This window comes from Armigeres subalbatus, chromosome 2 (assembly GCF_024139115.2).
Source record: "Armigeres subalbatus isolate Guangzhou_Male chromosome 2, GZ_Asu_2, whole genome shotgun sequence".
Classification (NCBI taxonomy): Eukaryota; Metazoa; Arthropoda; class Insecta; order Diptera; family Culicidae; genus Armigeres; species Armigeres subalbatus.
In genome coordinates, this window is record NC_085140.1 from 437,715,814 (window position 1) to 437,729,635 (window position 13,822).

Sequence of the window (13,822 nt, forward strand, 5' to 3'; positions counted from 1 at the left end):
CCCAGTATTTGTCTATGACGTCTTCGACTAATTTATTGGATACAAGTGCGTCGAAACGGAAGCCTTGAAATTCTGGTTGTTGTCCAATCAAGATTTTATGCAAGACATTGGACGCAACGCGTCTGTCTCCTTGCTCGTATATCATATTCCTCATTTTATGACACTATCTGCGTCGTATACCCCACTTTGCATTAGATTATGTAAATGTGTATATGTCCAGGAAGTTAGTATATCTGTCGAAAGTTTTAATGGTGAAGTGGTTTCCCTGATACGACTATCTGTTGTATACCATCTTCCACCTATTTGGAATTTGCTGGTAACAGAGGTGTACAGTCAATTTGCGTACCTCTTGTCTGTAATATATGAGTTACTGGGGCAATATACACGGATTGATTATTATAGTTAACAGGTATCTCCTGATAACAATTATCATCGGATCTTGGTGTTACATATACAGGTTTACATTCTAGGATGTGTAACACCTCTCCTGCTACTACCGCTGTATATCCTGATCTCTTAATTATGCTGGTCACAAATTCCGTTGGATTGAGACGCGCCAACGTGAGTTTCGTCTCCATTAATGTCTTATCGACTTTGCACATTTCTGTCATAACTGTATTATAGAGCTCTGACATACTTTGGCCGATATAATTTTCTACAAGGGTAATTTTAGAGTTAAAATATGTGAACAAGTCAAAGTTTCTTCCTGTTATGGATTTTCTTCTAAATGGAGAATTGAAACCTATGACTTCGACAATAAGAATTCGAGGATGGTCGGTCGTAAATCCTACATGGCCACAAATTTTGTCGGTTCTCTTGCTCGAATTGAAAACAGATGTGTATTAGAAACTGTGCTATAAACCACATTAGTTTTTCTACCGTTCTCTTTGCTGTTTTCATTTTTGTCTTGTTTACTATACCCTCAAAAATTACTTCATATTCGGTATCTTCGCATTTATTATTCAGGACTATATTCCAAGTTATATACCCATCTTCTGAGTCTAGACATCTCCCTTGAGAATGAACACAAGTCAATCCATTTTTAAATGAATTATATCATTTTCATAGTCTACAGTTGCAATGTAATCTCGAAGTGTTATTTCATATTCGTAGAACACAAGGGCGTCAACCCATGTATATACTGGTGTTCTGTATGTCCCTCCTTTGCAGTTACTTCCCAGACTGATCCTACAATCAAAGTTTCGCCACGGGTGGTTCCATTGCGTTTTAGTTCTCGCAATTGATGATCGTGTGTCAACTTTACTATTCCTAGTTGGTGCGACAGACGACACTCTTCAGATGTAAAGTCTTTTACGATATATTCGTAACTTCTTTCATATTCTGAAGTATGAGAGTGCATCCCACAATGTTGTATACGTCGCTTTATTATTACTTTACATTGAAAGGCTGGTATTTCATTTTTGACACTTCGTTGTAGAACCTGTATTTGGATCTCACTAGTAGAGAGATTATTAGTTGGGGGAATGCATGATGCAACATCCAACAATGAATAACTTGTAAGATTTACTTCAGGGTTTCCGCAATCATATGCAATCAGTCCGGATCCTTCAAATGATAATGCACTTCCAAATATTGCGCATGCTATATACAATATCGCCATCCAGTTAAACCAGTTTACTGGTCTTATCCGTGGTCCTTTCTTTATGGGCTTCGGTCTAGCCAGGGATGCGGCAATTTGCTTTACTTTATCTATGTCAATGCGTTGTCGTTTACCGTATTCGTATATTTGAACATTCCTTCTGTCTTCTTCTCGTACCATTCCCACAAAATTATTTGGTTTTGGTTCAGTGGTATTTTTACCTTGTAGGTTCATCCTTCGTTTTATGGCACCGCTTTGTTTGTTAATGTTAGGCTCATGCTCTTTGCTTTTTTCCTGCTGCTTTATTTGTTTATTTTGGCTTTGGTTTTGGGAATTACCATTCTGTTGACTCAAGGCTTGTTTTATTGTAGGTGGTATTGTTATTTCATCCAAACTATTTGTTTTAAATATGAATTGATCGTTCAGAGTATTCCAATGCATTCCTAGAACCTTATGGTAAGATTCGTCTTCGTCATCAAGACTAACTTCCGATAGCAAAGAGATTCTGTCATTCGGTATTTGTTTCAGTAACGATTTGGAGTTTGAGATAAAGTTTCTCATCCTAAAGTTACCTGCATCATGTATTTGTATGACGTCCGTTGTCACCTTGATTGCTTTATCCAGATCATGAAAACTATCTAGGTAATCATCTACATAATGATTCTTGATAATTGCTTCTACTGCATCTGGGCTATCATTTCTGTATTTCTCTGCATGTGAGTTTTTCACAAACTGTGCGCAGGCTGGTGAGCATGTAGCTCCAAATGACATGACCTGCATTTCATATATATCTACTCGAATATTGGGTTGTTTCCTGTAGACGATTCTTTGCGCGAACCTGTCTTCCTCTTTAATGGCTACCCGGTGAAACATTTCCTGGATGTCTCCGGTTACTGCTATTGGGCCTTCCCGAAATCTAATTTTGATTCCTAATGATGATTCAGTCATATCTGGTCCCGAAAGCAATTGTGAATTCAATGATATTCCGTTTATTTTAGCAGCTGCATCGAACACCATTCTTGGTTTTGCTTATTCTTGTTTATCGTTATGAAGTGTGGCAAGTAGAACGTTTTGAGGTTCTCAACCATATATTCCTCAGGGCTTAGTTTCTTTAAGTATCCTTTTGCTACGTACTCATCGATTTTATCATGATACCATTTTTCAAGTCATTCTGCTTTTCTAGCTTCTTTTCCTGCATCAAAAACCGACTTAATGCGGTTTGAAAGCTGTTAGGGAGTTCCACTTTATCATTTTTCCAAAGCAAACCTATTTCATATCCTTTCTCCTTTGGTTTCCAAGTGTCTTTCATGATTGCTAAAGCACGTTCATCAACCTTTGATATTAATTCGTTCTGAGGTATTTTAACTCCGAATGCTTCTGTGGAGAAGTAATCTGACATAATTTGTCTTATAGATTTCTCCTCGCTAACATCTTCCATTACAACCAGCAACCGTTCTGGTCGTCCGAATGGATTAGGTGGAGCTCGACTATTGCCAAACAATACCCAACCTAGTCGAGTTTTTGAAGCTATTGGTTCATTAAAACCTCTCGACCTCTCTTCTAAGCTTTTGAATAAATATGCATGCGGCAGTCCTAACAATATCGTAGGACTTGCCTCTTCGTAAGACTCCAACTCAATCCCGTCAAGATAAGGATATTGCCTTTTCAATGATTGGTAATCAATTGTTTGGGAAGGTAACGAAAGTTCTTTCATTGTACACAAATCTTTCAACTTAAATGACTTTCCTTCCGTGCTGCATATTTTCACCTCAATTGATTTGCTATTCTCCTCTTGAATGTCTCCATTCGTCCAAGCTAGGGTCAAGGATTTGTTAGTTCCAGATGCATTAAGCTGTTCCGACATATTTTTATCAATCAAACTTACAGATGACCCAGAGTCAAGAAACATGTGTGTTCTTACTCGTCGATTGCCATTGATTAATGTAATGGGTAAGATTTGATAATAAACTTTGTTACAACCTTGCGAATGGTAATTAACGTTACCAGTTATTACCTTCACTTCTGACTTTTTACTTTCCCCAGAATTGGAATGTAATAAGCGATTGTGATGGTTATTACAACCTTCAATATTACAAGGTCTTTTTTCCCGACAAGTTTTCAGCGAATGATTTGGTTTGCAACACGAGAAACAAAGCTGTTTATCGGCAACAAATTGTCTTCGTTTCTCAACAGTCATTTTTCTAAATTCAAAACAAGTCGATAATTTATGGTCTTTACCACACTTCAGACACTTTCTTCGTCTTTCGTTAAGGAAGTTTACTCTGTTTGGTTTATCATATCTTGTTGTTCTTTCGATTGGTTTACCTTTCTCTGCCAACAACATTGTTGCTAATTTTGTTGTGGCTTCAACCAGTCGTAGAAGTCTCCTATTGTTGGTGCTCTAAATGGATTTGCTAAAGAGGAAAGTTCCTTTTGTTCGTGTAAGTTAGTTAGCCAGTTCTGATGCAAACTAGGTGGTAACTTACAAGCAAGATCTTTGAGCAATCTGGGGTCGTTTAAATATTCCTCATGGTCGAGGCATCTCATATTTATGACCAAGTTTTCAATCCCAGAAATAAAATCTATCATAGTTTGAGGAAAATCAAACTTTGGGTTTTTAAAGCTAGAACATCTTGTAAAAGACCCGCGTATATTAACTCAATGTTACCAAATTGGTCTTCTAGTCTTTCCATAATTGAATGCACGTTACAAGAATCTATAAGGAGTACATTCACTGAACGCAATGCTTCTCCTTTAAGACTCTTCTGTAGTCTGTTCAAATTTTCTAAATCTGAGAAATTTCCTTGCTTAGTTGTTTCGAGAAAAATCTGTTTGAATCTAGACCACACTCTGTAATTTCCGTCAAAGTAAGGCAAGTCCATTAAAGACTGTCTTACCATGTGTCTTTCCACAGTGACGTTCCCTGTTTTATCTATACTATTAACTTTGTTCACAATAGCATCTAGAGCCTTTATTTGCGAAGTTTGAGGGTCGTCGTTTGATTTAGTACTTAATAATGCGACCTTTTGTGTAAGTGCCTGATAGTCGGCTTTAATTTTACCACATTTGAAACATGTCCATGGCTCTTCTGCTGTTGGACGATGTTTTAGATTAACACAGGGTAGGTGAAACCAGCGATCACAATCATCGCAGGCCACCATACAACTCTTGTCATCTTTGTCCTGGCAAAGACGACAATGCCCATTTTGTTGATGGTAAATTTAAAATCCATCTTCTCTAAGGATACACAAACTCTAAACCAAATGTAATTTTGTTATTCCTGATCTGGATTGAACGTGTTTGGAAACCCTATCAATTAACTTTCTTTGTGAAAAGGAAAATTTGACTATTATTCACTAGTGCTTCTCTCAAATTTTGAATATTCACAAAATATGCATAAATATATATTTTTGGAATTTTTGTTACGACTTACTTTTGTTGCATCGGCTTACGATCTCCCGGAAATGTTAACCGTGTCTGCAGCAGCGGATATTCCTCCAGATGATAGTCACCAGTTCCAGAATTTTCTCCACTTCGTCGGTGCTCGTTCCTCTGACCTCTGTGGACGCTGGTTATTTTAGCGAACTATGCGCAATCACTTTTCTTCTTCCTTTTTGTTTTTGTGAGTTGATTTTTTTTTTTTTCACAAGACTTCTTCTTCGTGAACTATTTTCGCGATTATTCCACGAAACAAAATCCTTCGCAAAGTTCACGCGATTTTCACTATTTGGTTTGAAGCTACACTAGAACAGTCAGATTTCAACTGACTCTGAGATCGCAATTGTTCACGCGGCTTTCACTAACTTCTTGAAGCCACACTAGAACAGTCAGATTTCTACTGACTCGAAGTTCGCAATTGTTCACGCGGCTTTCACTAACTTCTTGAAGCCACACTAGAACAGTCAGATTTCTACTGACTCGAAGTTCGCGATTGTTCACGCGATTTTCACTGACAGCTTAAGCCACACTAGAACAGTCAGATTTCTACTGACTCGAAGATCGCAATTGTTCACGCGATTTTCACTAACAGCTTAAGCCACACTAGAACAGTCAGATTTCTACTGACTCGAAGTTCGCGATTGTTCACGCGGCTTTCACTAACTTCTTGAAGCCACACTAGAACAGTCAGATTTCTACTGACTCGAAGTTCGCGATTGTTCACGCGATTTTCACTGACAGCTTAAGCCACACTAGAACAGTCAGATTTCTACTGACTCGAAGATCGCAATTGTTCACGCGATTTTCACTAACAGCTTAAGCCACACTAGAACAGTCAGATTTCTACTGACTCGAAGATCGCAATTGTTCACGCGATTTTCACTAACAGCTTAAGCCACACTAGAACAGTCAGATTTCTACTGACTCGAAGTTCGCGATTGTTCACGCGATTTTCACTGACAGCTTAAGCCACACTAGAACAGTCAGATTTCTACTGACTCGAAGTTCGCGATTGTTCACGCGATTTACTAACAGCTTAAGCCACACTATAACAGTCAGATTTCAACTGACTGGAAGTTCGCAACTCCTAGACGGACCTCTCCTTTCGTTAATGACCGTCCTCCAAAGGTTCCTCTGCTGGAGCCACCAAAATGTCGACGCCACCGTTCTCCTAAGGCCTTTGATTCCGTTCCTCTGGGGATGACAAGGCCTATCGAAGCTCCTGGGCCAACGTTTGTCGCCGAATGATCTCGAGTAGTTACTTGGTTTCCAAAGGAGAACACTTTCGCTACCGGCGACCTTTTGAATTGCTTTCAGCTACTTTTCTCCAGTCAAGGAGAGAAGTTTTCACTTAAGCAATGAACTAATTACCTTCTATTAACACTGAACTATTTACCTGCACTTAGTCAGGAGTTGTTCGGATTCATTCACGAGAACCCTGGAGTGAGTTTTGAACTTGATTTATTTGAGGCAATATGTACAATATGGGTCTTAATACTACATGGTGTAACATCGATATGTATATTAAATAATGGTTTTATTTCAGCTGGTATTTTTCCGAATCCCTTTCAATACCAGCTTTTTAGTCTATTTCTACTGTAATCTAAAAATAATACTATGGCCTCATAAGGGCTAAATTTTATTATCATTTTCCTATTTGCTTATGGCATTTCCAGATCAGGAGAAGATTGCAACACATTTGTAGAGCTTAACGTATCCTTGCTAAAGGATAAAGAGAGATGGATAATTTATGCACGCGTGTGTATTGCGTGGGCGTGTTTTTCTTATCTCATGCGCTGTCTCAAACTAACATCTGCTTAGCATAGAAAATGTTATGCAAAGGAGAGGGTTCGTTTTTTCTCTACTTTTCATTTCATTTTCTTAAGAATTGTATCTGCATCTAGTCCGGACCAGAACTTGCCAGTTCGTTCTGATTTTCATTCGAAATTAATTACCTCGCGTCTACACTACCCAGGTGGATGGTGCGACGCCATGTTGTGGCAGTCAACATCTAAGTGTAAAATTAATGATAGTATGTGTTTTGTTTACAAACATCACATTTGATTCTCATTAGGATACAGAACTGTCAGTGGGATACGGTCGCGCAATGTTGGCTGCAAAACAAACCTATTGTGTGAGATAGGGATGCCACCGGGCTGACACTACCATGAATCCCAATGATCAGGTCCAGTTTTCTGCCAGTTCGATTTGTGACGATCGTCGGATGTCTGGGCATCAGCGAGGAAGGTGCGATTCCCCTCGAAGAGGAAGTCCATGGAAGTGCATTACTGAGTTGCGATGGGATGAGTTCTGCCAAAGCAAGAATAATGTTTCAGCTCGGATGCCAGGTATGAACAATTCTTACTTGTTTTATTGTTTGTTTATCATTAGTGTTCAACAGGAATCAGCTAATTATAATCATTTTTCACTCCAGAAGCTGCAAAAGCAACAGGATCAGTTCTTCGAACTATAGCAGGAACATCAATGGACCAGCTCCAGTTCGTCATCCACCAACGGGAAACAGTCTTCATTGTACTGTGGAGTGTACCATAAGTGTAAGTGTCAAAACATAGTGTTCTTAAAAGATTTTTTTTACGCCAATTACGAAGTTCCTTTTAAAATTCAGAAGGGGTTTCTCCCGGAATCCAGTAGTGATTCCTGCTGGAATACAGTTGAAACTGTAGGTGTAACTGGAGTTCCGGTTTAGGAAGACCTCGGGCTAGTATATTTTGTTAGTCAATGTAGGGCTACGTAAGACATTGCATGTACGCGTAACAGAAAATTTCTTTTCAAAAAGCAAAACAAATTATGGCGATTCGTAGATTTAACTTTTCGTTTTTATTTGTAGATCCAGAAAACCCGGAAGTGGATAAACCCAAAACGGTGGTAAAGCTGCTGAGCCGAGAAACCGAAAAGAACCGACCATTGCGTGCCCGTGCAAATCTATGGCAGAAGAACCTTAAAGCGGACAATTCATAAAATATTTATGTATTATAAATTACGAATATAAACCATAAAAATATGTGTATTTAAATTTCAGAAAGTTATTTTTTAGATTACAATGTAAACAAGCCGAAAATAACAAAAAAAAAAGAATAAGAACAGAGAAAAGAAAAAGAAGAAGCAATATGGTACCCACATCTAGAAGAAGTCTAGAAGCGAGTCTAGAAGACCCGTGGTATTCGAGTCTAGAAGATATCGAGGTAATATCTAAGAGACCACACCTGTCATATCCCTATCGGTTCAAACGGTCTACTCGTCTAAAATTTGAGGTAGACACCGGTTTAAACGGTTGTTGCATTTGAGGCGGATTTGAGGTCTGACAGGTTCTAGAAATCGACCAAAAATATCTAGGAGACTAATTTTTTTGTCTCAGAGATATCACGGGAGATTTCTAGAAGACCTTTCCGAGCGGGGCTGTGACGTCATATGCGCGCGTGCACGGTCAAAAAAATCGACTCAGCCATGCTTTCGCTCATCTATAGATTCTACTATCTATAGTTATAAGCTGGGAGGGAGAAACAGATACGAAAAATGTGTGTGTCAAGCCGAGCCGAAATCAAGCTGTCAGTGTGAGCCGAAAACGAAACTCTCGGCAAGCAAATTTTTGAAGGCAATATAACAACAATAACACGCAAAACAGAATTTAGTCATTTCATGTGGCGCCTACGTTGATTGTTTTTTCTTGTTGAAAATTTACTTGTTGCATGACGACAGTATATACTTAATTTGAAGTGTAGTATCGAGAGCTCCCTCCCAGGTTATAAGCAGAAGGAAAACAAACATGCGATTTTACACATGACGAATTAGGGTCTCGCCGACATTTCTCACCAACACGAACGCAGGTTCGTGGTTGCAAACAATCCCATTTGGTTTTGCCGTGACAGTTGCTCGTGGTTGCAAACAAACCGAGTAAAAGTGTGAGTGAAACGTGCGTGTACGTACACGATCGCTGAAAGCCTAATTGCACATATGCATTATTGAAATGTCACTTAAGTTTAATTTCAGTTTAATGAATCGCCTGCTTTGAGCGTGCTTACAGCGGCACACTATAGGAGTTAACTTTCTGAAATCAGTATGGCGAAAGGCATCTAAGGTTCGATTTCTCAGAATTAAGTACCTTGATCAAAAAAATATTTGGTAGGCGTACTAGCGGACATCATCCTACATAACCGGTACCAAATAGCTTTTCATGAAAAGTTCCTAATTTTGAGAAAACCAGCGTTAGATGTCTTTCGCCATACTAATTTCTGGTATAAATAGTAGAATCTATAGATGAGCGAAAGCATGGCTGAGTCGATTTTTTTGCATGTGCACACGCGCATATGACGTCACAGCCCTTAACGTTTCCATTGAAATCGTGATGAGGTCATGCTCGTTTGGAGACACGTTTGACAGTTCGTTTGGAGACAGAGGATTTATCTTCGCTCATCTATATATTCCACTATCTATAATTTCTGGCGGTTAACTCCTGCTGGCTATTTTGCGCATATACTATAGACGAATCCAAGTAAAAATAAGAAGAAGACACACGACGGTGTTAACTTTGACAGATCCTACAGCTCAGCATAGGGAGATCATTTTAAAATGCTTATAATAAATTCTAGACAAAATGTAATTAAAATCTGATTGATGTATGATACGGAAAAAGTTCCGAACTGTATGATAGATACGTTTTTGGAAAAAATCAAAAAATTGAGATAAGCTTCCAGATATGTAATTCGGAACTTTTTCCGTACCGTACATCAATCAGATTTTAATTACAATTTGTCTAGAATTTATTATAAGCATTTTAAAATGATCTCCCTATGCTGAGCTGTAGGATCTGTCAAAGTCAACACCGTCGTGTGTCTTCTTCTTATTTTTACTTGGATTCGTCTATAGCGCCTGGATGTGGCTGCGGCGGGTAGAAAATCAGCCACTGCCAATAATTCATTCTCCAAATGAGACAGATCCTATATTATAAACGTCTCGTGAAAAGGCCTATTGAATTTAAAAAAACATTGTTTTGTTTACTTTTGTTACATACGTCCCTATGAAAAATTATGCTTGTAATTCGAATTAATTTTACCGTGCAGTGCTCGTTTTATGTTGCATCGCAAAAGAAAACAAAAAACATAACCTCAACATTTTAGCAAGCGCTTATAAGAGACAAGAGGCGGTCAGTATCGGCATTGAAGGTTGTTCCGCAATTTTGTTGTGAATTTATTCCAGATTCCCAACTCTAACCATGTCAAACTTCAACTTGGCTTCGATAACCAGCGCACTTGATGAAGCGCCAACCAAAACGGGCGTCAGTTTCCAGGGAAGAGCACTCAAATGGGAAACCGATGCTTCAGGTAAGCGCGATGCTTTTTCATTTAACACCTGCCGGTGACAGCTGCCTTTTTTCAGCCAAGGAACTAATCGACGCCATCGATGCGTGCGCTGGTCTACATTTCCTTAATCTGGAAGGAAACACGCTAGGCGTTGATGTGGCTAGGAGAATTGGTAAAGCGCTGGAAAAACATCCGGAACTGAAGGAGGCACTATGGAAGGATTTATTTACGGGGAGAATGAAAACGGAAATTCCGCAAGCTCTGAAGGCACTAGGTGAAGGTATGAATATTGCTGGGGCCCAGCTTACGGTGTTGGAATGCTCGGACAATGCCCTGGGTCCGGACGGGATGGTCGGTTTGATAGATTTACTGCAAAGTGCGAGTTGTTTCACACTTCAGGTAAGTTGTCTTTGAATGCAACAGGGCTGGTAGTGCGTTTGAGGAAAAAAAAATACTTGGGTGGGAAATAAAAAATAAATGATAAAATTCTTCAGTTTTCCGCTAGTTTTTTATGAGAGATCAAATTTTTATTATCTTTCGGATAACAATTTGAAGTCCCCCTCAAAAAAATTAAATTGGGCTACGAAATTATGTAAGACAATCTATCATTCATTCGTGTATTACCTTGTTTTGGCAATTTTATCTCTTGTCCAATTTATGAAAATGAATACCATGTTACTCTTTTCAATAATACAGTTGCAGTGTCTGGGAAATGCTCAAACTATACTGCAATTTTGTTGAAATCAATCAGTTTTATAGTTTAAGCTATTAACTCCATAAATAAAACACGCTAGAGTGTTATAAAACGAGTCGGTAAAACCATACACAACTGAAGCGACCATGCAATTCTCACTTCATTTTGAAGAAAGAGAAATCACTATTATTCGTGAAATAAATCCATTTTAATCAATAATCAGGCCTGTGTAAACACGTGAGATGACGTCAGAATCGTGGATCGTTTGATAGATATAAATTGACGATTGACCTACTTCTACAACTTCTCCACATCTTTCTACATCTCGTTCTATTCGTCTAGCGATTCGAAAAAAGAAACCCTAATAAATTTATCATTTCACAGGAATTGAAATTGAACAACTGTGGCCTGGGAATCACCGGCGGAGGAATGTTGGCTAAAGCCTTGCTGGCGTGTCATGCAGCTAGTTCAAAACAAGGAAGGCCTCTGCCATTGAAAGTTTTTATCGCCGGGCGCAACCGGCTCGAAAACGATGGTGCTAAGGCTCTGGCGGAAGTCTTCGGAGCTGTTCAAACACTAGAGCGTGTCGAAATGCCCCAGAATGGAATTTATTACCCGGGCATTACTGCGCTATCGGACGCGTTTAGACAAAACTACAACCTGAAGGTGTTGAATTTAAACGACAACACGATTGGACCAAAAGGGGCGGCTGCCCTTTCGGAAGCCATTTACGATCTTCAGTGCCTGCAGGAAATCAATTTAGGTGATTGTCTGCTGAAGACAAAAGGAGCAATACTTCTCGGTGAAGCACTTCAAGAGGCGCATACCAACATTGAGGTATTGAATTTCGGTTTCAACGAAATCGGTCCGGATGGTGGTTTTGCGATTGTTCATGCCACATACAACAAGAGTAATCTCAAGTCTTTGACACTAGATGGCAATCATTTTGGTTTTGAATGCCGTGAACAATTGAGAGAAATTTTGGTGCAGTACGATAGAATTGACGCTTTTGGTACCTTAGACGAGGATGATTCGGAATGCGAGGAAGAAGAAGATGAGGACGATGAAGACATTGACGAAGAAGAGGATGAAGAAGATCAGAATGAAGAATGCGAAGAAACTGAAGGTGACGAAAGTGAGGTCGGAGAGTCAGATCAAACTGAACCGGAAGAGTTTCAACAAAGTCCCAAAGAAACAGACGAACCTGTTATTCGTAACCTTCTGGTGGAGAACAACAATGCCTCAACGATAGACCTAGATCAGTCACTGCCGAACACAGTGGAGGCTTATTGTCAGACGCATTATCCATCGGAAACTATGTTCAATTCGTTAGAGGAAACAAACAAAGCCGAAGCGTTCAAAGAATATCTTAAATCCCTTCCCGACGAAGACTATTTAGTTTATCTTGCATTCACGATCCTCAAATTGTCTGAAATTTCTGAGAAGAGCAAGGAAGCGCTGGAAGTTTCCGAATCTCTGTTCGCCGATGCCTATGAGTATGCAAAAAGCAACAATCGACTCAAGAGCTTGAGGGACTTTCTGCTGATTCAACTAGGCCTGTTGAAATGCGAAGACCGGACCTTCAAGCCCGCTTACAACACACAAGGATGTCGCCATGCGCTGAAGAATGCCATCAAAAAGAACATCGTTCCAGAAGAGGAGCAGAGTTTCTTTAATGTGTTCCTAGAACACCGAGGTTAGAGATGTGATTTTACTACTTCTATTGTGTATGAGCTTCTACCTGTTTTATTATGCTAATAATTTAAAATATCGTCTAATAAAAAGAAAACAAAATTATAACTAAATTGCAGTTTGTTTGTGGCACTATTTCGACTATGTAAGTATTTTGCTCCCTTCCTCTTTAAAATCAGGTCAAAAACATAAAATCGGGGTAGATAAAGCGGGCCATGACAAAATCAAAATCACTAAATCGTCCTATGACTTGGATTATGGCCAGGGGGAGGGGTGGGGGATCAGCAGGGACTATGTCGAAGGGTTTTATGACCCCTCCCCACGGCCTTTGCGAGTTAGGGGGCCTGCCTAGGACGAGGTGGGGTTTGGCAGGTGGCTCTGTTAAACCTCTACAAAACGCTACATGTATCCGCAAGCAGGTCCTATCAAAGCGTACAGGAGCCCAGAGAGTGCCAATTGGCATGAGGAGTGTCCCTACTTTGGTAGGGTAGCGCGTGTGCTGCTTCAGCAGTCGCGTCACCACCAGAACTTGAAATATCCCGCATAATAGAAAACAACATGTTATATGGTCAGAATCATTATTACGATGTAAAATATAGCTTCACAGTTTTCGTTGCGGTTATCGAATACTTTTCGATCGATTCAACCATAACTGCTCGACATCATCACTAAATGTCAACATATAACATGCTGTCTCTAAAATGTTCTTTATTTCCTGCATTATATGTCAACATTTTATCATACTGTTGAGCGAAAATTTTGCACGCGAAAACAGACGATTTTTTATGGTGACATAACTTAACAACCCATTCAACATATTGTTATTTGTCAAATAACCGTACCACAAACTGTTAAAACTTTATATGAGATGGTTCATTTACAGTTGTCAACAGTAAAGGATACTGTTGTCGACCGCACGGGAAAATATCCATGTACAGTTTGTAATTATGCGGGATTTCATGAAGCAACTTCGGTCCGAATTTTGACAAACATCGCATGATTATTCAAAACATAGAATAGAATGACGACTACTCCACAAACTCATTCATTCGACTGTCACTGAGTTTGCTTACTATGTGC

The 13,822-nt window shown here is 39.4% G+C and overlaps 1 protein-coding gene and 1 long non-coding RNA gene across 3 annotated transcripts; both read left to right on the plus strand.

The window, feature by feature from the left end:
• Positions 1 to 6,460: 6,460 nt before the first annotated feature.
• Positions 6,461 to 8,044, plus strand: LOC134213620 (uncharacterized). The gene is made up of 3 exons (XR_009979492.1): positions 6,461 to 7,386; positions 7,473 to 7,593; positions 7,887 to 8,044. It is a non-coding gene; the product is annotated as an uncharacterized LOC134213620 (long non-coding RNA).
• A 2,067-nt stretch (positions 8,045 to 10,111) lies between these two features.
• Positions 10,112 to 12,855, plus strand: LOC134213621 (ran GTPase-activating protein-like). 2 transcript variants are annotated; one of them, XM_062692851.1, is made up of 4 exons: positions 10,112 to 10,199; positions 10,253 to 10,377; positions 10,433 to 10,755; positions 11,435 to 12,855. In XM_062692851.1, the coding sequence occupies exons 2-4, from the start codon at positions 10,269 to 10,271 to the stop codon at positions 12,749 to 12,751; spliced, it is 1,749 nt and encodes a 582-aa protein (XP_062548835.1). In that variant the 5' UTR covers positions 10,112 to 10,199; positions 10,253 to 10,268; the 3' UTR covers positions 12,752 to 12,855. The 2 variants fall into 2 exon arrangements, with proteins under 2 accessions (XP_062548835.1, XP_062548834.1); XM_062692850.1 differs by having other exon boundaries at positions 10,155 to 10,377.
• The last annotated feature ends 967 nt before the right edge of the window (positions 12,856 to 13,822 follow it).

What these genes read in the sequence shown, in the direction of transcription:
- LOC134213621 (XM_062692851.1), top strand. Translation starts at nt 10,269, where the DNA reads ATGTCAAACTTCAACTTGGCTTCGATAACCAGCGCACTTGATGAAGCG. An exon ending in ATGGGAAACCGATGCTTCAG is followed by an intron (nt 10,378 to 10,432) that starts GTAAGCGCGATG and finishes GCCTTTTTTCAG; the next exon opens with CCAAGGAACTAATCGACGCC. An exon ending in CGAGTTGTTTCACACTTCAG is followed by an intron (nt 10,756 to 11,434) that starts GTAAGTTGTCTT and finishes ATCATTTCACAG; the next exon opens with GAATTGAAATTGAACAACTG.